Source organism: Artemia sp. Qi Xiang Cuo, chromosome 7 (assembly GCF_049724085.1).
Source record: "Artemia sp. Qi Xiang Cuo chromosome 7, ASM4972408v1, whole genome shotgun sequence".
NCBI lineage: Eukaryota > Metazoa > Arthropoda > Branchiopoda > Anostraca > Artemiidae > Artemia > Artemia sp. Qi Xiang Cuo.
Window position 1 is genome coordinate 41335023 of NC_142800.1, and position 27257 is coordinate 41362279.

Genomic DNA, 27257 nt, shown 5'->3' on the forward strand with positions numbered 1-27257 from the left:
GAATATTTCAGTAGTGTTTTGTTGTGCTTTACCTTGTCACAGTTACATTCTGTTGATTTTCATAGTTCATTTTGAATTTCTTTAATTGAAATGCAAGAGTTGGTATATTTCAGTAGTGTTTTGTTGTGCTTTACCTTGTCACAGTTACATTCTCTTAATTTTTCAAAGTTCATTTTGAATTTCTTTCGAGAAGTGCAAGAATTGGAATATTTCAGTAGTGTCTTGTTATGGTTTACCTTGTCACAGCTACATTCTCTTGATATTTCAAAGTTCATTTTGTATTTCTTTCGTTGAAATGCAAGAGTTGGAATATTTCAGTAGTGACTTGTTGTGCTTTACCTTGTCAAAGTTACATTCTCTTGATTTTTCGAAGTTTATTTTGAATTTCTGTCGTGAAATGCAAGAGTTGGAATATTTCAGTAGTGTTTTGTTGTGCTTTACCTTGTCACAGTTACATTCTGTTGATTTTCATAGTTCATTTTGAATTTCTTTCATTGAAATGCAAGAGTTGGAATATTTCAGTAGTGTTTTGTTGTGCTTTACCTTGTCACAGTTACATTCTCTTAATTTTTCAAAGTTCATTTTGAATTTCTTTCGTGAAATGCAAGAATTGGAATATTTCAGTAGTGTCTTGTCGTGGTTTACCTTGTCACAGCTACATTGTCATGATTTTTCAAAGTTCATTTTGAATTTCTGTCGTGAAATGCAAGAGTTGGAATATTTCAGTAGTGACTTGTTGTGCTTTACCTTGTCAAAGTTAAATTCTCTTGATTTTTCGAAGTTCATTTTGAATTTCTGTAGTGAAATGCAAGAGTTGGAATATTTCAGTAGTGTTTTGTTGTGCTCTACCTTGTCACAGTTACATTCTGTTGATTTTCATAGTTCATTTTGAATTTATTTCATTGAAATGCAAGAGTTGGAATATTTCAGTAGTGTTTTGTTGTGTTTTAGCTTGTCACAGTTACATTCTCTTGATTTTTGAAAGTTCATTTTGAATTTCTTTCGTGAAGTGCAAGAGTTGGAATATTTCAGTAGTGACTTGTTGTGGTTTACCTTGTCACAGTTACATTCTCTTGATTTTTCGAAGTTCATTTTGAATTTCTTTCGTAAAATGCAAGAGTTGGAATATTCAAGTAGTGAGTTGTTGTTCTTTAACTTGTCACAGTTACATTCTCTTGATTTTTCTAAGTTCATTTTTAATTTTTGTATTTAAATTCAAGAGTTTGAATATTTCAGTAGTGTGTTGTTGTGCTTTACCTTGTCACAGTTACATTCTCTTGATTTTTCGAAGTTCATTTTGAATTTCTGTCGTAAAATGCAAGAGTTGGAATATTTAAGTAGTGACTTGTTGTGCTTTACCTTGTCACAGTTACATTCTGTTGATTTTTCGAAGTTCATTTTGAATTTCTGTCGTAAAATGCAAGAGTTGGAATATTTCAGTAGTGTTTTGTTGTGCTTTACCTTGTCACTGTTACATTCTGTTGATTTTCATAGTTAATTTTGTATTTCTTTCATTGAAATGCAAGAGTTGGAATATTTCAGTAGTGTTTTGTTGTGCTTTACCTTGTCACAGTTATATTCTCTTAATTTTTCAAATTTCGTTTTGAATTTCTTTCGCGAAGTGCAAGAATTGGAATATTTCAGTAGTGTGTTGTTGTGGTTTACCTTGTCACAGCTACATTCTCATGATTTTTCAAAGTTCATTTTGGATTTCTTTCGTTGAAATGCAAGAGTTGGAATATTTCAGTAGTGACTTGTTGTGCTTTACCTTGTCACAGTTACATTCTCTTGATTTTTCGAAGTTCATTTTGAATTTCTGTCGTGAAATGCAAGAGTTGGAATATTTCAGTAGTGTTTTGTTGTGCTTTACCTTGTCACAGTTACATTCTGTTGATTTTCATAGTTCATTTTGAATTTCTTTCATTGAAATGCAAGAGTTGGAATATTTCAGTAGTGTTTTGTTGTGCTTTACCTTGTCACAGTTACATTCTCTTAATTTTTCAAAGTTCATTTTGAATTTCTTTCGTGAAATGCAAGAATTGGAATATTTCAGTAGTGTCTTGTCGTGGTTTACCTTGTCACAGCTACATTGTCATGATTTTTCAAAGTTCATTTTGAATTTCTGTCGTGAAATGCAAGAGTTGGAATATTTCAGTAGTGACTTGTTGTGCTTTACCTTGTCACAGTTACATTCTCTTGATTTTTCGAAGTTCATTTTGAATTTCTGTAGTGAAATGCAAGAGTTGGAATATTTCAGTAGTGTTTTGTTGTGCTTTACCTTGTCACAGTTACATTCTGTTGATTTTCATAGTTCATTTTGAATTTATTTCATTGAAATGCAAGAGTTGGAATATTTCAGTAGTGTTTTGTTGTGCTTTACCTTGTCACAGTTACATTCTCTTAATTTTTGAAAGTTAATTTTGAATTTATTTCGTGAAATGCAAGAGTTGGAATATTTCAGTAGTGACTTGTTGTTGTTTACCTTGTCACAGTTACATTCTCTTGATTTTTCGAAGTTCATTTTGAATTTCTGTCGTAAAATGCAAGAGTTGGAATATTTCAGTAGTGGTTTGTTGTGCTTTACCTTGTCACAGTTACATTCTCTTGATTTTTCGAAGTTCATTTTGAATTTCTGTCGTAAAATGCAAGAGTTGGAATATTTCAGTAGTGTTTTGTTGTGCATTACCTTGTCACAGTTACATTCTCTTAATTTTTCAAAGTTCATTTTGAATTTCTTTCGCGAAATGCAAGGATTAGAATATTTCAGTAGTGTCTTGTAGTGGTTTACCTTGTCACAGCTACATTCTCATGATTTTTCGCAGTTCATTTTGGATTTCTTTTGTTGAAATGCAAGAGTTGGAATATTTCAGTAGTGACTTGTTGTGCTTTACCTTGTCACAGTTATATTCTCTTGATTTTTCGAAGTTCATTTTGAATTTCTGTCGTGAAATGCAAGAGTTGGAATATTTCAGTAGTGTTTTGTTGTGCTTTACCTTGTCACAGTTACATTCTCATGATTTTTCGAAGTTCGTTTTGAATTTCTTTCATTGAAATGAAAGAGTTGGAATATTTCAGTAGTGTTTTGTTTTGCTTTACCTTATCACAGCTACATTCTGTTTACTTTTCAAATTTCATTTTGATTTTCTTTCGTGAAATGAAAGAATGGGAATATTTCAGTAGTGTCTTGTCGTGGTTTATCTTGTCACAGCTATATTCTCATGATTTTTCAAAGTTCATTTTGAATTTCTGTCGTGAAATGCAAGAGTTGGAATATTTCAGTAGTGACTTCTTGTGCTTTACCTTGTCACAGTTACATTCTCTTGATTTTTCGAAGTTCATTTTGAATTTCTGTCGTAAAATGCAAGAGTTGGAATATTTCAGTAGTGACTTGTTGTGCTTTACCTTGTCGCAGTTACATTCTCTTGATTTTTCGAAGTTCATTTTAAATTTCTATCGTAAAATGCAAGAGTTGGAATATTTCAGTAGTGTTTTGTTGTGCTTTACCTTGTCACAGTTACATTCTGATGATTTTCATAGTTTATTTTGAATTTCTTTCATTGAAATGCAAGAGTTGGCATATTTCAGTAGTGTTTTTTTGTGCTTTACCTTGTCACAGTTACATTCTCTTAATTTTTCAAAGTTCATTTTGAATTTCTTTCGCGAAATGCAAGAATTGGAATATTTCAGTAGTGTCTTGTCGTGGTTTACCTTGGCACATCTACAGTCTCATGATTTTTCACAGTTCATTTTGGATTTCTTTCGTTGTAATGCAAGAGTTGGAATATTTTAGTAGTGACTTGTTGTGCTTTACCTTGTCACAGTTACATTCTCTTGATTTTCCGAAGTTCATTTTGAATTTCAGTCGTGAAATGCAAGAGTTGGAATATTTCAGTAGTGTTTTGTTGTGCTTTACCTTGTCACAGTAACATTCTCTTGATTTTCATAGTTCATTTTGAATTTCTTTCATTGAAATGCAAGAGTTCGAATATTTCAGTATTGTTTTGTTGTGCTTTACCTTGTCACAGTTACATTCTCTTAATTTTTCAAAGTTCATTTTGAATTTCTTTCGCGAAATGCAAGAATTGGAATATTTCAGTAGTGTCTTGTCGTGGTTTACCTTGTCACAGCTATATTCTCATGATTTTTCAATGTTCATTTTGGATTTCTTTCATTGAAATGGAAAAGTTGGAATATTTCATTAGTGATTTGTTGTGCTTTACCTTGCCACAGTTACATTCTTTTGATTTTTTTAAGTTCATTTTGAATTTCTGTCGTGAAATGCAAGAGTTGGAATATTTCAGTAGTGTTTTGTTGTGCTTTACCTTGTCACAGTTACATTCTCTTAATTTTTCAAAGTTCATTTTGAATTTCTTTCGTGAAATCCAAGAGTTGGAATATTTCAGTAGTGAGTTGTTGTGCTTTACCTTGTCACAGTTACATTCTCATGATTTTTCGAAGTTCATTTTGAATTTCTGTCGTGAAATGCAAGAGTTGGAATATTTCAGTAGTGTTTTGTTGTGCTTTACCTTGTCAAAGTTACATTCTGTTTATTTTCATAGTTCATTTTGAATTTCTTTCATTGAAATGCAAGAGTTGGAATATTTTAGTAGTGTTTTGTTGTGCTTTACCTTATCAGAGTTACATTCTATTAATTTTTCAAAGTTCATTTTGAATTTCTGTCGTGAAATGCAAGAGTTGGAATATTTCAGTAGTGACTTGTTATGCTTTACCTTGTCACAGTTACATTCTCTTGAATTTTCGAAGTTCATTTTGAATTTCTGTCGTGAAATGCAAGAGTTGGAAAATTGGGGTCTTAGTCCACCAGCCTGAATGGTGGAAATCCACTAGCTCAGTATTGGGGTGCCAGTCCACCATTCAGGCTGGTGGACTAAGACCCCAATTCTGAGCTAGTGAATTTCCACCGTTCAGGATGGTGGACTGGGACCCCAATACTGAGCTAGTGGACTGAAATATTCCAACTCTTGCATTTCAATGAAAGAAATTCAAAATGAACTATGAAAATCATCAGAATGTAACTGTGACAAGGTAAAGCACAACTAAACACTACTGAAATATTCCAACTCTTGCATTTTACGACAGAAATTCTAAATGAACTTCGAAAAATCGAGAGAATGTAACTGTGACAAGGTAAAGCACAACAAGTCACTACTGAAATATTCCAACTCTCGCATTTTACGACAGAAATTCAAAATGAACTTCGAAAAATCAAGAGAATGTAACTGTGACAAGATAAAGCACAACAAGTCACTACTGAAATATTCCAATTCTTGCATTTCACGACAGAAATTCAAAATGAACTTTGAAAAATCATGAGAATGTAGCTGTGACAAGGTGAAACCACGACAAGACACTACTGAAATATTCCAATTCTTGCATTTCACGAAAGAAATTCAAAATGAACTTTGAAAAATTAAGAGAATGTAACTGTGACAAGGTAAAGCACAACAAAACACTACTGAAATATTCCAACTCTTACAGTTCAATTAAATAAATTCAAAATGAACTATGAAAATCAATAGAATGTAACTGTGACAAGGTAAAACACAACAAAACACTACTGAAATATTCCAACTCTTGCATTTCACGACAGAAATTCAAAATGAACTTCGAAAAATCAAGAGAATGTAACTGTGACAAGGTAAAGCACAACAAGTCACATCTGAAATATTCCCACTTATGCATTTCAACGAAAGAAATCCAAAATGAACTTTGAAAAATCATGAGAATGTAGCTGTGACAAGGTAAACCACGACAAGACACTACTGAAATATTCTAATTCTTGCACTTCGCGAAAGAAATTCAAAATGAACTTTGAAAAATTAAGAGAATGTAGCTGTGACAAGGTAAAGCACAACAAAACACTACTGAAATATTCCAACTCTTACATTTCAATTAAAGAAATTCAAAATGAACTATGAAAATCAACAGAATGTAACTGTGACAAGGTAAAGCACAACAAAACACTACTGAAATATTCCAACTTTTGCATTTTACGACAAAAATTCAAAATGAACTTCGAAAAATCAAGAGAATGTAACTGTGACAAGGTAAAGCACAACAAGTCACTACTGGAATATTCCAACTCTTGCATTTTACGACAGAAATTCAAAATGAACTTTGAAAAATCATGAGAATGTAGCTGTGACAAGGTAAACCACGACAATTCACTACTGAAATATTCCAACTCTTGCATTTCACGACAGAAATTCAAAATGAACTTTGAAAAATCATGAGAATGTATCTGTGACAAGGTAAACCATGACAAATCACTACTGAAATATTCCAAATCTTGCATTTCAACGAAAAGAAATTCAAAATGAACTTTGAAAAATTAAGAGAATGTAACTGTGACAAGGTAAAGCACAACAAAACACTACTGAAATATTCCAACTCTTGCATTTCAATGAAAGAAATTCAAAATGAACTTTGAAAATCAACAGAATGTAACTGTGACAAGGTAGAGCACAACAAAACACTACTGAAATATTCCAACTCTTGCATTTCACTACAGAAATTCAAAATGAACTTTGAAAAATCATGAGAATGTAGCTGTGACAAGGTAAACCACGACAAGACACTACTGAAATATTCCAATTCTTGCATTTCACGAAAGAAATTCAAAATGAACTATGAAAATCAACAGAATGTAACACTGACAAGGTAAAGCACAACAAAACAATACTGAAATATTCCAACTCTTGCATTTCACGACAGAAATTCAAAATGAACTTCGAAAAATCAAGAGAATGTAACTGTGACAAGGTAAAGCACAACAAGTCACTACTGAAATATTCCAACTCTTGCACTTCAACGAAATAAATCCAAAATGAACTTTGAAAAATCATGAGAATGTAGCTGTGACAAGGTAAACCACAACAACACACTACTGAAATATTCTAATTCTTGCACTTCTCGACAGAAATTCAAAATGAACTTTGAAAAATTAAGAGAATGTAACTGTGACAAGGTAAAGCACAACAAAACACTACTGAAATATTCCAACTCTTGCATTTCAATTAAAGAAATTCAAAATGAACTATGAAAATCAACAGAATGTAACTTTGACAAGGTAAAGCACAACAAAACACTACTGAAATATTCCAATTCTTGCATTTTACGACAGAAATTCAAAATGAACTTCGAAAAATCAAGAGAATGTAACTGTGACAAGGTAAAGCACAACAAGTCACTACTGAAATATTCCAACTCTTGCATTTTACGACAGAAATTCAAAATGAACTTCAAAAAATCAAGAGAATGTAACTGTGACATGGTAAAGCACAACGAGTCACTACTGAAATATTCCAACTTTTGCATTTCACGACAGAAATTCAAAATGAACTTGGAAAAATCATGAGCATGTAGCTGTGACTAGGTAAACCACGACAAGACACTACTGAAATATTCCAATTCTTGCATTTCACGAAAGAAATTCAAAATGAACTTTGAAAAATTAAGAGAATGTAACTATGACAAGGTAAAGCACAACAAAAAACTACTGAAATATTCCAATTCTTGCATTTCACGAAAGAAATTCAAAATGAACTTGGAAAAATTAATAGAATATAACTGTGAAAAGGTAAAGCACAACAAAAAACTACTGAAATATTCCAACTCTTGCATTTCAATGAAAGAAATTCAAAATGAACTATGAAAATCAACAGAATATAACTGTGACAAGGTAGAGCACAACAAAACACTACTGAAATATTCCAACTCTTGCATTTCACTAAAGATATTCAAAATAAACTTCGAAAAATCAAGAGAATGTAACTGTGACAAGGTAAAGCACAACAAGTCACTACTGAAATATTCCAACTCTTGCATTTCACGACAGAAATTCAAAATAAACTTTGAAAAATCATGAGAATGTAGCTGTGACAAGGTAAACCATGACAAGACACTACTGAAATATTCCAATTCTTGCATTTCACGAAAGAAATTCAAAATGAACTATGAAAATCAACAGAATGTAACTGTGGCAAGGTAAAGCAGAACAAAACACTACTGAAATATTCCAACTCTTGCATTTCACGACGGAAATTCAAAATGAATTTTGAAAAATCAAGAGAAGGTAGCTGTGACAAGGTAAGGCACAACAAATCACTACTGAAATATTCCAACTCTTGCATTTCAACGAAAGAATCCAAAATGAACTTTGAAAAATCATGAGAATGTAGCTGTGACAAGGTAAACCACGACAAGACACTACTGAAATATTCCAATTCTTGCATTTCACGAAAGAAATTCAAAATGAACTTTGAAAAATTAAGAGAATGTAACTGTGACAAGGTAAAGCACAACAAAACACCACTGAAATATTCCAACTCTTGCATTTCACGACAGAAATTCAAAATGAACTTCCAAAAATCAAGAGAATGTAACTCTGATAAGGTAAAGCAAAACAAAACACTACTGAAATATTCCAACCCTTGCATTTCAACGAAAGAAATTCAAAATGAACTTCGAAAAATCATGAGAATGTAGCTGTGACAAGGTAAAGCACAACAAGTCACTACTGAAATATTCCAACTCTTGCATTTCACGACAGAAATTCAAAATGAACTTTGAAAAATCATGAGAATGTACCTGTGACAAGCTAAAGCACAACAAAACACTACTGAAATGTTCCAATTCTTGCATTTCACGAAAGAAATTCAAAATGAACTTTGAAAAATTAATAGAATGTAACTGTGGCAAGGTAAAGCACAACAAAACAATACTGAAATATTCCAACTCTTGCATTTAAATGAAATAATTACAAAATGAGATATGAAAATCAAGAGATTGTATCTGTGACAAGGTAAACCACATCAATTCACTACTGAAATGTTCCAATTCTTGCATGTAACGAAAGAAACTCAAAATGAACATCGAAAAATCAAGAGAATGTAACTGTGACAAGGTAAAGCACAACAAGTCACTACTGAAATATTCCAACTCTTGCCTTTCAACGAAAGAAATTCAAAATGAACTTTGAAAAATTAAGAGAATGTAACTATGACAAGGTAAAGCACAACAAAACACTACTGAAATATTCCAACTCTTGCATTTCAATGAAGGAAATTCAAAATGAACTTTCTGAGTATTTTTGGTTTTCCCTTCCAAAATTGACCCTCCCCCCTCCCCTGCCCTCAGAAATGGGTGAACGAATGGCCTCTGAGCCTTCCCCTTGAGGCAGATCCCGTTTATTTTTGATTCTGAGTATTTTTGGTTTTCCCTCCAAAATTGACTCCCCCTCCCCCCTGCCCTCAGAAATGGAGAAAGGAGGGGCCTCTGAGCCTTCCCCTTGAGGCAGCTCCCGTTTATTTTCAATTCTGAGTATTTTTGGTTTTCCCTCCAAAATTGACTCCCCCTCTCCCCTGCCCTCTGAAATGGAGGAAGGATGGGCGTCTGAGCCTTCCCCTTGAGGCAGATCCCGTTTATTTTCGATTCTGAGTATTTTTGGTTTCCCCTCCAAAGTTGACTCCCCCTCTCCCCTGCCCTCAGAAATGGAGGAAGGAAGGGCCTCTGAGCCTTCCCCTTGAGGCAGATCCCGTATACTTTTAATTCTGAGTATTTTTGGATTTCACCCCAAAATTCACTCACCCTCAACTCTGCCCTCAGACCATGAGGTACGAGGGGCGTCTGAGCATAGCCCGGGCGGCAGAACACATTTATTTTCGATTCTGAGCATTTTTGGTTTTCCCACCAAAATTGACCCGGCTCCCCTCCCCCCCCCTCACAAAAGGGGTAACGAATGGCCACTGAGCCTACCCCTTGAGGCAGATCCCAATTATTTTAGATCATGATTATTTTTTATTTTCCCTCCAAAATTGACGCATCGGAGAGGTAAAGCTAGGTCACCTCACAATGTCATTCTATCGTCGTTAGCCATTTTAATAGACTGATATTGTTTCAAATTTATAACCAATTACATTGGTTAACAACCCCTTCGGGGTTACCTTAACTGTTAATAAGTTTAATCCTTTTTTTCTCCACCTTCATACAATCCAATCACTAATTAGAATCATTCCTACTCCTATTATTCAAAACATTAATTACTATCCTTCATAGTGTCCAATTTGTGAATTCCTTATCCCTTTTTGCAAAAATGTCAAATACTCACTCTTTTTGAAAAACTAAACCAGACTATACCCACCAAACCAGACTATACCCACCAAACCCGACTATACCCACCAAACCAGCCATGGCTTTTCCTTGCGCAATTCATGTGTAATTGCATGTAAGTTTCGTGGTGCCTATTGCCTCAGGTGTAAGTTTCTATGTAAGTTCTGTGGTGCCTATTAGCACACTACTCTTAGCCATCTCAACCTATTTCTCATTATAGCCCAAGAAAGTGGGATTGTATTACACTCTTTGTACAGCCTACTGTTTGAATTACGGTTAGTCAGTCGGGTACTCAAAATAATCCGTAGGCAATTTCTCTGGAAAATCTCTAGCAAATATTCCTCCGTTCTTCGGAGCACCCATGCTTCAGAACCATATTTGGGCCACTGTCATCACAGTAGCTTCCAATAGTATAATCTTGTCTCACTATCCTATCGTGTTTGTATTCAAGTATTTTCGGTTCAATTTCAAATATTCTCTCCACATAAAGATAATTAAATCCCCTGGAAAAAGGACTTTGCAATTTTTTTTTATGTCCATGTAGATATTCGCGACGAAATAGAATTACATCGGATAGGGGGGTTAGTCTGAACGTAAGTAATGTTCAATCTGAGTCATTAAAAATTACTTATAAACAAGCTATTCATCAGTTTTTCACTTGATGAAAGAAGCTATTAAGTTTGCGCGACGTCATTACAGTACTACCATGTATTTTTGTTCTTTAAATGCATATCATTATGACGTCATTCTCATGAAAAATCCTTTTTTTTAAACCAAAATTAAGATTCTAAACGAATATTTAAAAATTCGTGATTTATCTAGATCTATATTTTGTTTTCAAGATTATTGAGCCGTTTTCAAGACAAAAAAGACTTATCTATGCACATTTAATTATTTCTCGACTAGGTATAATACTACCCATCACAAGCCATTTGCGCTAGAAAAATCACACAGTTCGTAGTAAGGAACTGTAAGCAAGGAGCGACTCGGCTCAATAGTAACTGAAACTCTAAAAAACAGAATATTAATATCAGCAGATACGTCAAAAGAATCAGCTTATAATGCTGATTCCAACTGTATAAGATTTATTAAGTTTAGTGTTACCCATCAAAAATTATGAGCCTGAGAAAATTGCCTCATTTTCGAAAAAAGGGGAAAACAAACCCTAAAAGTCATAGAATCTTAATAAAAAACACATTATCGGATTCATCATATGAAAGAACTCTACTGTAGAATTTTCAAGCTCATACACAAAAATACGGAATTTTGCATTTTTTGCTAGAAGAAAGATCACGGATGTGTGTTTATTTATTTGTTTGTTTTTCCCAGGGGTTATCCTATCGAAATAATAGTCATAGTAGATCAGGAGAGGGTGCATTCGAACGAGAAAGTTCTAGTGCCCTTTACAAGTGACAAAAAAGGTTAGGGGGCAACTAGCCTCCTTATCACATCCTTTTTTCCCCAAAGTCGTCCGATCAAAATTTTGAGATAGTCATTTTGTTCAGCATAGTTGAAACATCCATATTATATCTTTAGGGGTAACATGACTCACTACAGTCCATGGGGAAAGGCCTGTAAGCTATGAAATCTGCCCATTGTTTACGTATAGTATTTGTTATTGGGAAGTATACAGCCATTTTTGGGGGGGAGGGGGAGGATTTTGTGCTTGGGTTGGATTTCCATAGGGAGAATGTTCCGTGGGGAGGGAAATTTTTTGGGGGTAAGCTTTAGAGGGAAAATTTAACACTAAGGAGATTTGACAGAATTCCTATACTAAATTCTTTTTATTTGTCTTACTTTCTCTTTGCTAACTCAATTTCGCATGTGGAGATGTTCTAAGGGAATTATCTGGGTGATTTCCGGAGTGATAGAGAAAACGATTAGAAATTATTTTTTTTCAAATGAAACTATGCTAAGGAGAATTTTTCGAGCTGAATCGTCCACAAAAACATTTTTTGGGGGAGGGGGGACTGAGCGAGAAGGGAATTTTACAGGGGGTGTATTTTACGTGAGAATAAATTTACACGGAGAAGTTTTCTCGTGAGGGGGGGGGGATATTTCATGCAGTGTGAGCCAGATATACCAGCACTATATTAAAAACGATCAGAAATTAAATAACAATAACAAGTTTTTTTTTAACTGAAAGTAAGGAGCAACATTGAAACTCAAAACAGACAAAAATTATTCCGTATATGAAGGGGTAACCCCCACCTTAATACTCTGCTCTTTACGCTAAAGTTTGATTGTTTTTCCCAATTTTTTAAGAACAGCTCCTGAAAGACAAGGGCCGTTTAATTAGAATAGGAAGCTTTTTCAAAGATGCTAAATATTTTGGCAAGAAAATCAAGGTATTGAGGAGAGGGCGACCTCTTCATATACTAAATATTTTCTGTCCGTTTCGAGTTCTAATGTTGCTCCTTACTTCGGTTAAAAAGACTTGTTTTTTTATATTTATTTAATTGCATAATCAGAGACAACGCACTAGCGTTGCACTTGTGCACTTATTTTTCCAGTCTGTTCCTATGAAAGCTTGGTGGAGGACTCACTCGATTAAAAATTAAAAGTTCTAATGCCTTTTCCATGGTCAAAAATAATTTGGGGAGATAGCCCTCTCCCATGCTATTTTTTGCTACGTTGGATCCCCGTAACTCCCCAAAACAGCTGATCATAATTTACAGATGGATCTTTTTCTGAGATTAGTTGAAAGGTAAAAAATATGCCTCTGGGGATGATATGACCTCCGAACCCCTTGGGCCAAAAGCCCGTAAATTAGGTAAGTTGCCTATTAACTACAGATAGGTTTATATTGGGAAAATGTTTGATCTTTTGTTTCCGATTGCAAAATTGGGCTTTTTTGATGGGGGACCGGCGTATTCCCACCCAGAAATCCCCCCACTGAAAATTCTCCCTTTGAAAATTCCCTCCAGGAGATAATTTTTCACGGAGCAACTCCTAACGTTTGGAAATTTCACCCATAGCCTATGTAAAATTGAGCAACCACAGAGAAAGTATTATCCCATGAAATAAAACAGCAATATTAAACCCTAAAACTAGCAGATTTTATTTCATATATCCAGAATATATTCAGAATAAATTCTGTACGGAATAAATTCTGCTCATTTCAGGAATTAAGGTTCTTTTCAGGGTTTGAACTATCGCGCCTCCTTCATAATAGGTCATACGCACTTATATATCACATTGTTATGAAGCAAATCACTTTAGCTAAATGAAGCACTAAAATAAACGTCAAAAGTATTTTTGTGCAATAAGAAGGAAGGTATCACCCTGCAGCACCTTTGTGAACATTACCGACATTTTTGATGGAGAAGTCCTGCTAAACAATTCCCTCCCCGCTGAATATTTTTCTCGGAACATTTTCCTCCATATGCAAAATTTTGCATCCAAAGTGGAATTTTGCGTTTTTGGTAGTATATGGTGACTTGAAGTGTGTCCAGTTCGGCTACTATTTAATAAAAAAAAGAGTATGTGACGTCTAAAGTTAATTAGATTTATTTTTAATTTAAAATTTGTCGTCACTGAGAGGAGAGGAGGTGGGATTTTAATTAAATATATATAAAAAAGTGGAATTTTGTATCCAAACAGAAAATAAGACAATTAAAATGAATTTTGTATATGAATTCAGGTGAGTCCCCCCTCTAAAATTTCCTCCCTATGAAAAATTCTCCCGTAAATTACCCCCTCATCAGAAAACCCCTCCCCCAAAAAGGACCGTATTTTTCCCTGTAACAAACACTATTTGTAAACAATACACAAAATACATTGTTTACAGCCATTGCCCTACTATAGGAGCTGTGGGGGCTCATGTCACAACTATCTATAAACAAGTGAAATTACATCATTTTTATACGATTCTGAAAAAAGCTTATGCCAGCTTTGCTCCTCATTCAAACTATCTGTCTTGGCTTTTTCTCCTATTAGCCATGGCTCTTAACTTCTTTATCATAGTTCAGCAACTTGATTTTAATTCAAAAATTAAAATTTATTTCAAAAATATGAATTTAATTCAAAAACATGTCCAGAGGCATATTTGTTTGACGTATCAATTAGGCTGAACCAAATGGGTATTTCCAAATTTTGATCGGATGTCTTTCGGGACAAGAGGTCTGGGAAAGAGGCTAGTAGCCCTTCAATCTGTTTGGTCACTCAAAAAGGGAACTAAAAACTTTTAATTTTCGCTCGAGTCAGCCCTCTCCAATCTTCTAGGACTCAAGGTTGTATACTATCATCCCTGGGGGAAACGAAAAAAATAACAAGAATTCGTGTTCTTTCTTGGGCAAAAAAATTCCACTCTTTGTGGATCTGGGCTTGAAACCTCTACAGCGGGGTGTTCTGGCGGTTTTGAAGGCGGGGAGGGGGGCACACGCATCAAACGAGGCATTTTAATGTCAAAATATCCTAACTCTCATGAACCTTAAGATAAATAAATAATTAGTTCTAAGGAAGAGGGCAGGTAGAAACTGGTTCCAGGGAATGTTTCTGGTCTACGCCTTTAATATAAAAGTAGAGAGAAACATTAAACATCAAAACAAGCCAAAGTTTTTCCATATAGGAGGGTGACTGCCCCCTTCTCACTCCCTCTCCCCGTGGTCGTAGAAATTGTCTTTTAGAAACTATTTTTTACTTTCTCTGTGGCTGATCATTTTTGCAAGTGGGGAAATTTTCCACGGAAGGGAGCGGGGATTTTGCAGTGGAATTTTCCGGGGGGGGGACACGCCTAGCACCGTTTGATGTTGTGCCTCTGATTAGCTCATAGCTTTCAGGGACAGTTTAATGTGCAATGAAAAACACAAGTTTTGTTGGGAGGGGAGGTTGACGGGGGCAATAAAGGTCCAAAAAACTTTTTGTACTTAATCAGCTTGCAACATTAAGGCACCAGCGTTGCATTTGTACAGAGCCGCCTGCCTTTTTTATTATTACTATTTTACTTTGTCCCAGTCTTCGAAAGTGGGGGTCACATAAGCTTGGGAGACAACTCATTTGATTCAAAACTGAAAGTTCTAACGTCTTTTCTACGGTAAAAATGGTTGGAGCGTAACCGACTCCCTCCACAGCTCTTTTTTACTACCTGGGATCCTCGTAACTCCCCAAGACACCTGACCATGAGTTACTGATAGTCATTTTTTAGATTAGTCGACGGGTCAAAACAATATACCTCTGGGGATGATATAGCCTTCAAACCTCCTGGGGCAAGGGTCATAAATTATAGAAATTTTTTTATTGATTACCAATAGTTTTATAGTGGAAAAAATGGGAGCATTTTCTGTCCGATTGCAAAATTTGGGCTTGCTTGGTGTTGGATCTCTGATTGGCTCGCAACTTTCAGGGATCGTTTCCTAAGCCAAGAAATACACAGGTTTTATTGGGAGGTGAAGGATGTTGGAAGTGATAAAAGGTCCAAAAACTTTGTTGACCTAATCAGTTTGGAACTTAAAGTCAGAGGTCATTGGGCAGAGAGGAATCTAATATACAGACAAATTTATGTGGGGGCGCTAGCCCCGAATAAAAGGGGTCCAAAAAGGAATTAAATACTTTTTTTCTGATCATCTCTACAATTATTTCCGTGAAAAGTAAAATATAAGTTGTAAATGGTTTATGTCTTAAAATAATTGCCATAATTCCACTCCAAAACCCCGCTAAATGGCTGGAGTGTGACTTTTTCAGCTAGAAAGATGAACTATCAGTCTCTTTTTTTGAAGAATAATGTGCCTGTGATTTTTGTGCTTGTTATTTGTATTTTGAGCCTAATTTTGCTGCTGGTTATATGAACTATTTCTAGATAGATTAGAGCTTCACAAAATAGCATTATATTTTCCAAATTCAAAGGACATTTAGTATAAAGGACTCATTTGTTAAGACAATGGTGTCATATCTTTTTTTTATTGCCGAAACAAATTGAAATAAGGCATCTTGTGGTTGTTGAAAGTAAAGTTATTTTTTTTGTATCTTCCGCTCAATTTCTGTTTTTGCCAGATTTGTAGATAATTTTTTCAATTACAGGTAATGGATGAAAGGTGGGACCACAATGTCAAAGAATACGGAGCAATTAATATAACAGGTTTCAGACTTGTGGACAATACAAAGCCAAATGTTCAATATTTTCTACAAAATTGGGAAAGGCTAAGCAACATGTCATGGCCAGGTGCTGGGAAATCATCAATATCGGTTAGTAACTGAACTAATTCTTTACATTTAAACGTTGGAATAATTTTCTTTCCTGGGCCATGAATATTTTTTAATGGGATACTTGGATATTATTATCAAACAGTTCGTGGTAACGAACTGTAAGTAAGGAGCAACCCGGCTCAATAGTAACCGAAACTTTAAAACACGGAATTTTGATACCAATAGATACATCAAAGGAATTGGATTCTTGTGCTGATTTTAAATATGTAAGTTTCATGAAGTACTATGTAAGTTTTATGAAAGTACTATTAAATCTTTGACTTAAAGAGTGAGGTATTGACTAGGGGCCAACCCAATCATATACTTAATAATTTCTGTTCGTTTTAAGTTTTGATGCTGCTCCTTACTTTCAGTTGAAAAACTTGTTTATTTTTCTATTTAATTTCTGATCATTTTTTTTTAAATAATGCTGGGAAATCTGGTGATCCCTTCATAGCAATGTCACTTCCCCCATGAAAAACTTCCTCCATGGAAAGATCCTGCCACATGACCCCAACCCCCCTCCCCCACTACCAGAAAAAAACCCTTGAAAACGTCTGTATACTTCCAATAACCAATACTATATGTAAACAATGGGTAAAGTTCATAACTTTCAGCCCTCCCCCCAGGGACTTTGGGGGATTAAGTCATTCTAAAAGACATAATTATTATATTTTAGACCAGGCTGAACAAAATGGCTATCTCAAAATTTTGATCGGGTGACTTTGGGAAAAAATTAGCGTGGAAGGGGGCCTAGTTGCCCTCCATTTTTTGTCACTTAAAAAGCCCACTAGAACTTTTAATTTACGTTCGATTGAGCCTTCCCAGGATGTTCTAGGACCACTGGGTCGATACAATCACCCCTGGGGAAAAAAACACAAAAACAATAAACAAATAAACACTCGTCCGTGATCTTTCTTCTGGCAAAAAATACAAAATTTCACATTTTTGTAAATAGGGTCTTGAAACCTCTACTGTAGGGTTCTCATATACGCTGAATCTGATGGCGTGATTTTCATTTAGGTTTTATAGCTTTTAGGGGATCTTTACCCTTTTTTTGGAAATCAGCCAAACTTTCTCAGGCGCGTAACTTTTGATTGGCAGGACTAAACTTGATGAAACTTAAATATTTGAAATCGGTATTAAAATCTGATTATTTTAATGTATTTATTGGTATCAAAATCCGTTTTAGAGTTTCGGTTACTTTTGAGCCGGGTCGCTCCTAACTACAGTTCGTACCACGAACTGTTTGATAATAAAACAAAGATATTATATGTCTTCGGCTTGTGGTTGTTATTAAATAAATAAAAAAAAAAATTTCCAACTGAAAGTAAGGAATAACATTAAAACTTAAAACGAACATAAATTATTGCGTATATCTTCAAAGATATTTTCTTTGATTCATTTCAGTAATTTGAGAATGGCCCAACTTATGACTTTCATTTTCATAAAAATAGTTTCCACCTCTTTGGCTGTTTTGTTACTATGCCTTACAAAATTAGTTCCGCAAATATTGCTAATTTATGTTACGTGGGAGAATCTTACCATGGAGAAATTTCTCGTGGGGGAAGGGAATTTTTCTATGGAGGAGGAGCTGTATTTCCCGAAATTATTTAAAAAACGATCGGCAATTAAACAAAAAAACAAGTTTTTTCAACTGAAAGTAAGAAGCAACATTAAAACTTAACAGGAACAGAAAATAATTCATATATCAGATGGGTTGCCTCTCCTCAATAGCTCGCTTTTACACTAAAGTTTCTTTTTTAACTTTTAAAAGAGGTTATTATTCTAAGTTATAATAATCATTAAAATTGTTAAAGGCTTAAAAAACTCGTCCTCATCTGGGCCAGATTATATCCCTACTAAGGTAGTTAAATCTATTCTTACTTCAATAGTATTGCCTCTAACAAAAATTTTTAATCTTTCATTTGAATGTGGAGTTTTTCCGGATGCTCTCAAGCGTGCTCGGATTATTATTTTGTACAAAGGTGGACCAAGAAATGATCCGGCAAATTATCGACCAATTTCAATTTTATCAGTATTTAGTAAAATATTTGAAAAAGACTATGCTTTCTCGTCTCCTTACTTTCTTAAAATCCAAAAATTTTCTCCATGATTTTCAATTCGGTTTCCGAATGAAGAACTCCACTGAAAATGCCTGTATGACCCTTTTGAATTTTATTCATTCTGCGTTAGACTCGGGATTGATTCCGGCTGCTATATTCGTGGATATTCGTAAGGCTTTCGATTCCTTATTAACCCATGAAATTCTTCTATCGAAGATGTCTCATTTTGGCATAAGGGGAAATGTATTTTTTGGTTTCAGTCTTATTTGAAGGATAGGTTAATTTCTGTTGATCCACTTTTCCGGTCACCCTCGCAAGTGAATTTTGGTGTCCCCCAGGGATCAGTTTTAGGGCCTGTGCTATTTTTGATTTATGTGAATGATCTTTATTATGTTGTAAAAAAGCAGAAACTTATTAATTGCTGTAGACTTTGTCATCCTAAGCCTTCCCTTGCCCATAATGGCAACTATAGTTCGCCTTCTTCTGATGTCCTTGTTTGTTTTGCTGATGACAGCACACTTGGAACTTTTGGAAACTGCGAATCCGAGCTTCGATTAAATTTGTAAAATATGTTTGAGAGGGTGATTTTGTGGCTTGATGTTAACTATCTTACCCTAAATTTTTCCAAGTCCAGTTTTTTTATTTTTTCGTGTCTTTCTCAGGTTTGTCCCCAGTTATCAGAAATTCGCCAGCCAAATGGAACAATTCATAGATCTAAAGACCGATATGTTCGTTTTTTGGGCATTCTTGATGATGAAAACCTATCTTTCAAACGTCATATTGATTTTATTAAAATGAAGATATGCAGGAGTCTCGGTTTTTTAAGGAAACTTAGACATGCTTTTCCTGGAACAATTTTGAAAATCCTTTTTCACTTCTTGATCCAATCTTACGTTTCCTGCTGTCCAATTGTGTGGATGTCAACTTTTCCTTCACTGTTAAAACCACATTCTAAGGTTTACAATAATGTTTGAAACCTCATTCAGGAATTTAATCGTTCATTAGTTATACCAATACTTGATCTTGAGTCACTATACATTCTTTCATGTACATGTTTTACTTTTTCTCAGCTTCATGGTGACCTCCCCCGGCCCTTAAGTGTTCCGCTATCTTTTACCTTTGATCAAAATAATTATAATCTTCGCAATATGACAAATCATGTTTGAGTTCCATTTACTCCTTACATAAGGTCAGATTTTAATTCTCTAATGGCGTGTCATATTGTTTGGAATAAGTTGCCTGAATCAGCTCGAGGGTGCCACTCATTTGGTTTGTTTAAAAAAATTGTTAAAAATTCTTATAGAAGTTAGTTTTTATTTATGTTTTTATTTTTTTATTATTTTTTTTATTTTTTTGAGTCTATTTAATCTAATTAATTAATTTAGTTTATTTATTCTATTTCTTCTATAGTTTTCATTTTATCTATATTTTATTTTCTTCTCCTTCATATCTGAGTAAGTGATCATTTTAAATTTTCTTTTGCTTTTCATCTCTGAGTAAGTAACTCATTTGTCTTTTCCCTTTGTACAGGCCAATGAGCCTTTGGGGGAATAATAACATGTAATATTGTATGTATATCTAATGAAGAATAAATCCTATCTTATCTAAGTATACAGCCTGTGTGATTCACGAGTCATTCTTAAATAAGTGAAACAAACATCAAACTTAGGTTATTATAAGGCCATTATTAGTTTTAAAAAAAAGTAAAATTAATATGCTAATTTTGTTTTAATTATTCATGTGCGGTGAGCCAAATTCAAAACCTGCATTAATTTAAAACGCTCAGAAATTAAATAAAAAAACAAGTTTTTTTTTAACTGAAAGTAAGGAGTGACATTAAAACTTAAAACGGACAGAAATTATTCCGTACATTAAAGGGGCTGTCCCCTCCTCAACGCCTCGCTCTTTACGCTAAGTCTTTTATTGTTTTATAAAGCAGAGTTGTGAGAAAGAATCAAACCTTAGCGTAAAGAGCCCCTTTCATATACGGAATAATTTCTGTTTGTTTTCAGGTTTAATGTCGCTCCTTACTTTCAGTTAAAAAAAACTTGTTTTTTATTTATATTATGTTAAGATAACCACGGAAATTGAAGAAAAGGGGTTCGGTTATTCTAGAAAAAGAAGGCCTGGGAAAAATCTGGCATTAAATTACAAGTAAATGCTTGAAAGTTCTAGAGAAAGGATGAAAATTTCAATTAGATAGACATAGAAATATGGCCAAATAGTAAGTGTCTGTGTCACAAAGACCCTAATAGAGGTCATGGCAAGATATTATAAGATATTAAAGGCTCATATTAAACATACCCACGTCGTGGGTAGTATAGCCATAATGCTTTTAAGACCGCACATAGCTACTCTCGTTTCTTCTTTAGTAGTTTAACGGCGGAGTAATTTCCGTCAGGTTTTTACTAGCCTCCTTAAAGTTTCTTTATAGCAGCCTATTGATCCTGATAGGTTGTGTACTTGAATTAGTCAAAGTAGCCCCTCAAAGTTAAGCATTTCCGGCAAGTGTTCCTATGAAGTAGAACAGGTTTTCTAAGGAAATTTAAAATCCTTTTCTTTTGCCTCCATGGATACAAGTGCCTATGGCTATACTACCAATAGATATGTTGATTATCATTGCGCGATCTTGGCTGAATAAGTTGTAATTTTTTTTTTATAACAGTAGAGAAGTTAAGTTCAGTGTGATAACAGTTTGAATATAGTTTTTTTTTCAAGTATTATTTGAGAAAACATATATTACTATTGAAAATGAATGGTCTGTCACTATTGGAATTTGAAAGTAGGATTGACAATGATACGAAGACAAAAGTCCGCAACGCTACAGTAGAAATTGCAAGGCGTTGTCGGCTAACCCTCGGCTGGGATAAGATAATTGATATGTACGTGAAATCCTGTAGCAATTTTAAGTTTGATGAACGGTCACGTTTTGCAGCAAAAGCAAATATAATGCGCATGCATATACTACAAGATGGGTTAATCGCGATTATGAAGTATATTGAGGAAAATGACTTGAAGGTGTCGTTACAAGTTGTCCTCGATGGCTTCATAACAAAATTACACCCAGTTTTATCAGGAGTACCACAAGGAAGTATTCTTGGGCCAACTCTTTTCTTGGTGTTCAAAAACGACCTTGGGGACAACCTTGTGAAAAAACCTCACCACTTTGCGGATGACACAACAGCAAAAACATCAATCGCAAAAGACAAGGATCCCAGTGAACCCCACAAGGAGCTTCAGGCTGACCTGCAGAAAATTGAGGCGTGGGCAGATGCAAGGATTGTAAGTTTTAACATATCGAAAACGAAAGAGCTCCTAATTTCTAAGGCGCGTAATATGAGGGCTCATCCTGATTTCGTCTTCAAAGGAGAGGTAAAAACGCGAGTTGATACACTGCGCCTACTTGGAGTTAATTTCTCTTCGGATCTCAGATGGACTGATCAGTAAAATTAGATCCTCTTGCAACAAGAAGTTAGGAGTTATCCTAAGATGCAAAAGTCTTCTCCCTGATGATTCTATTCAGCCACTTTTCAGTTCGTCCATCAGACTTGTCAAGGAATATGCATCTCCTCTCTTCGTTATTCCACCAAAAAGCTACATTGCTCCACTCAAACATATTCAAAATAGAACAGTGCGTGCAGCTACCTCTGGCAACACGAAAGCTAAAACCCCACAGCTGATCCAGGAGCGTTTCGATGTGGCGTCCATGTCGTTTTTCTATAAGTACTTGTATAACCCTCCATCAGAGGAGCTATTGAAGTTCGTTCCTGATAAAGCAAAGCCCTTGCGTTCAACTCGCCGAAGTACAGCTCGTCAGGACTAACTTGAGCAGGGTACTCCTCGCCAAGAATATCTAAAAACGAGTTTCGCTCGGCAATCGGTTGCCACATGGAATAGATTGCCGCCAGAGGTAATTTCGAAAAATTCTTTCCTTGACGAGTTCAAGAGAAGGTATAGCAAGTTCCTCAGTGTTAGAAAATGAGGTAACTACCAGGACTAGCGGCGAATAATCATTTGTGATGGAGCCGTGAAGCCTGTAATAAAAAAAAAATGTGAAAAAAAAGTGAGACGCACATATTATTTTATTTTTTTCCGTTCTGAAACCTCCGATAGAGTAAATCTGGGTGATTCTAATGTTGTACCGCTGCAAGAGCTTGTGTACCTTTGTTTACCTGGTGGTGCATCCCTAAAATCAACTCGAAAATTACTTATTGCCGGAACTGAACGTAAGATCCATAATGTATATGCTGGTGTAGTTGGATCACAGCCAATCTTGGTAAACTCCATTTTGCAAAATTATATAATGCTGTTTCTCTCCCTTTTGTATTATACCTGGTTCCTTTCTGGGACATTTTGGCATACTTTTCTGAATTGTTTGGTTTATTGAGTTTTACTTGTACATATTTGCTCCTGTTTTTGTATGTGTTTTTTTTGTTTCATTCTCTTTCTTTCTGTTATAATCCATCGCCTTGCTTTGTAGTTTTGATGGGTAATAAAATAAATTAATTAATAAATCAATTGTTACATTTTGAAAATAAAAATGTTTCTACACCAACAGCAAGCTAGTTAGTTTGATCCAAGAACGAACTAGCGATCCCCTAAACAAGCTTTTAGTTTATTTTTAAGAGAATAGTATCTCCCTCATTATCTTCTGCAGGCTGAAAAAGATGATAATGGTATGAATGATGAGAATATGCAAGGAGATTGGAAGATGTCTGGAAAAAGGACAAGTAAGGACCGGTCACGGAGGAAAAATAATTGGGGAACTAAACTTTTAGATTTTAGTGGAATTGAGAAGTTAGTAATTTTAAACGGGAGGTTGGGAAAAGATAAAGAAAGGGGGATTTTACATGTTTTGGGGTTGGTAGTCCCAGTGTTATTGATTATATTTTAGTTGATGTAAGCCTTTGGTCGTTCTGTGGGGATTTTGGTGTTCTGGGAGCTGTGGGGTCTGACCATCACCAGATATATGGGTTGATAGGGCTATAAATAGGAATGACGGGAATATTTCCGTTAGTATTAGATCTAATTTCATTATGAAAAATACTTAGGTGGATAAAATAGGGGAGGATAAAGTGGTTAAATGGCTAGGAGAGAGTGTGGTGGAGAGGAATTTGGAGGAAACCCAAAGCATCATAGAGAATGGCCAAGTGGATAAAGGCCTAGGACATTTATGCCAGATACTTGAGAGTTTAGAGACTTATAATGCAGCAAACAGAGGAATAACAAAAAATAATAAGAAGGGATTTTTTTATGATGACTGTGCAGAACAAAAAATGGAAGTGGTGGAAGCTCTAAGAAAGCTGAAAAAGAATAACGAGGAATCTGCTCTCCGGGTATATCGACAGAAGCGGAGGGAATACAAACTGACACTTCGTAGTAAGACGAGGGAACAAGATAAAGTCATGAACTTAGAAATTGAGACAAATTTTGTAACAAAGGAACAAACAAAATTCTGGCAACTAGTACGAGGATCTATTAATCCTACTACTACAGAGCAAATACTGGGTGCTGATACCTGTCCCGCTTACCTTGAGTCACTGGATAATACAAAGGATGGCGGACTGGAGGACTTATCACAGAGTTTAAGCCAACAGGCCTGATACCCTCTCAGAGAAGGGGATTACAAACTTATCTCACAAATTACGCATGAAGAGATTGGTAAATCTCTGAAGTCTATGAAGGCGAGATCTGCACCGGGAACAGATGGGATCCCGACCAAAATTTGGAAGTGGAGAAAAACATATTTTGCTCCAATTTTGATTAGTTTATTGTTGGTTTTGGTAAGTTCGTGTAAGTGGCCTGAAGTGTGGAATTTGTCAGTTATGATACCATTATTTAAGAAGGGGGGATAGGTCTCATCATAATAATTATCGATGAATTCATTTAGGGAATAGTTTACCGAAGTTATTTTGTAAGGTATTAGACCTTAGACCAAGGAGTTGGATAGGGAGGTTTTGGATAAGGTTCAAGAGGATTTGATAGTATGGGACGATTGATAGTATATTTATTCAGCAGGCCTTAGTTAATGTTGGAACCCTTGGTCCCAGTTTTTTCAGATAAATGTCCTTCCCAGATTCATTTCTTTTGGTCCCTTAATTATTTTCCTTCAAGTAATAAATATTAATTTTCCTTTTATTTTTGTGACGCCATTTTGGGTCCTCTTAACTGCGTACGTGCTTAATAGACCACGAGGTAAAGAATTGCGCAGTTAGGGAGGTCGGTCAGTAAATTAGTAAGTCCTAGGATTGGCTGGAAAGATTCATTTACCACCCTCGTAACCCCTGCCGCAGCACGAGGCTAGCGGGCTGGGAGAAAGAGAGTTTTAGTTCAGTTATTTCATACAACGTGGAGTGATTACAGTAAGATTTTTTTTACTATGTACTCTTTTAACTTTTCAGCTTAGGTAGAATCTAAAAGAGTTAGTTAGAAATCTTATCGGTAAATTTTGGCTGTAAATGTGGCCATAGACCATCCGATCACGTTGGTATATACGGAACCGTTGGAGTAACCGCGGAAATCCCACTAATTTGGGGCCGACGAGGGATCTCCTCCTCCAGTAAGTGGCATAGCAACCCTTTGCGCCATTTTTGCCTTTAAAAGTGGTCACCCCCGCACGTTAAACATCCAATAAGTGGTGCCAGCGGTACTGACACTTCAATAAGAGGTGGCAGCGATTTAAGGTCCTATCAGTAAATCTGATAATAAAAGAATTCCGCGCTTTCGAAGAGACGGGTTAATTTGGCCTAGAAAGTAGCCTATGGTGGGTACATATATAAAAATCGCAAAGAGAAAATTTTTATCTGAGCTGTGCCTAATCGGATAATAATAGGTAATAAAATTTAAGAATCAATAAATCACGCGAATACTTAACTTGTGAGACAAAGGAGGCTGCGCAACCCACAGATAATCGACAAATTAAAAGGAAATAATTTTTCACGAAAGGATAAAAATAAAAATTAAAAGGAAATAATTTTTCACAAAAGGATAAAAAGAAACATTGATAAAAGGATTTTCATTTGAACGAAAGACGTTAAATAAACCTTGAAATAATGGCGGACAAACGAAGAATTCAGACAAGATCTACCGCGGTAAAACAAAAATCGGATTCAGACACACAATTGTATGCGACTCCCGCTGGAAATACCCTAAGAAAAACACCATCAGATAGAACCATATATCTCTCAACAGGTGAAATAGACATTTCTGGGACATGCGAAGAGGATATCTTCAAACCAAAATCAGTAATAGAGCGATCCCCGGTACGAACCAGAGAAGAAGAGAAAAGTCTGAAACAATTGCAGAAAGAATTACTCGCAGATAGACAAACCCGAAAAAAACAAACAATGGCGATAATACATGAGGAAAAATCATTACATGAAAGAACGGGTAAAACAAACCAAACTAACCCTTCAGAGAAGGTACAAAAAGTAGGGGAGTTGCGGGGAGAAGAAAATATTATACAACGAGCAGACTCAGAAAACGAATTAAGAGAATATAAAGACAGTGATATTCAAAGTAGGCCAAGTAGCAGGAGTAGTAGAAGTTCAATTTCCAGCAGGGGCTCGCGAAAAAGTACTCAAATAGATATGACACAACAACTATTAAATTTCATAGAGAATGAAAGATTAGCCAGAGTACGAAAAGAGGAGGAAGATAGAGAACAAAGAGAAAGAGATAAAATAGCCAGAGAAAAAAAGGAAGAGGCTGATAGAATAGCCAGAGAAAAAAAGGAAGAGGCTGATAGAGTAGCCAGAGAAAGAAAGGAGGAGGCAGACAGAGAGGAAAGAAAATACATAATGGAAATGATTGCAGGGAGAAATTACCAAGAGCCTCAGAAATCGTCTACAATAGAGATAATGCAGGCAATAAATCTTCAACTAATGAAAGAAAATGAAGATGTACATTTATACATATACAATTTTGAAAAAACAGCGAAATTTAGCTGGTTGCCGAGAGAAAATTGGGTGACGAGAATACAGCCCCTCCTTAACTACAAAGCACAAATTGCACAGAAAGCATTACCAATGTAATACTCAAGACATTTTGATAGACCAAAAAAAGCTATTTTAGAAAAATTTCAACTCTTCCCTGAGCACTTTCAAACAAGGTTTAGAAGCGAAAGAAAACAAGACAACGACACTTATAAAAAACAAGGGTACAAATTGTAAGATATGTGTTTAAAATGGCTAGAGATAGAAAACTATACAATGTTAGAAGACCCGGAAGAAATAAAAGATAAGATAAAGGGAATAGTGAATAAAACAGCGATGGAACAATTCTTAGAAAATACCCATCCAAATATGAGAATGTACGTAAAAGAGAAAAACCCACAAACAATTGAAGAAATATCCGAAATAGCAGACAGGCACACGGAAATTAGAAGGGAGGAATCCCACAAAAACCAAGGTTAGGAGGAAATGGTAGAAAAGAATACCCGTACACAGAAAATAAAAAGAATGCTAGCCAAATATGGCAAACACAAGGAGAAGTAACATGCTACCACTGTAACTTGGTCGGCCACTATAGCACCAATTGCCCAAATAAAGACGGTAGAAAATACGGCCAAAAACAGGAACAGTATGAGGTTACCTGTTATAACTGTAATAAACGAGGACATTATGCTTCATATTGCCGAAGTGCGAAAAAAAATTACGACAATAATTGCAGAACAAGGGAAGATGGGGCAAACGGAAGACAAGACAATCCGAGAAATGATCGATCCCGAGAGAATTTGAAAAAGTCTCAAACGTATAAGAGAACCGCATGTGTTGGAAGCCCAGAAAATATGAAAACTTGCGCATTTGCAGAATCACATAAAGTATGTGGCGAACTAAAGGGTAAATCGGTAGAAATAGCTATTGATTCCTGCAGCGA

General features: G+C 35.3%; 1 protein-coding gene across 1 annotated transcript in view; it reads left to right on the plus strand.

Moving 5' to 3' along the window:
- LOC148950281 (glutamate receptor 1-like) overlaps positions 1–27257 on the plus strand; it is a 413540-nt gene that overhangs the window by 212653 nt on the left and 173630 nt on the right. Inside the window, exon 7 of the mRNA XM_089091823.1 lies at positions 16150–16314. Within this exon, the coding sequence (XP_088947949.1) occupies positions 16150–16314 (165 nt within the window). The remainder of the gene's footprint in view (positions 1–16149; positions 16315–27257) is intronic.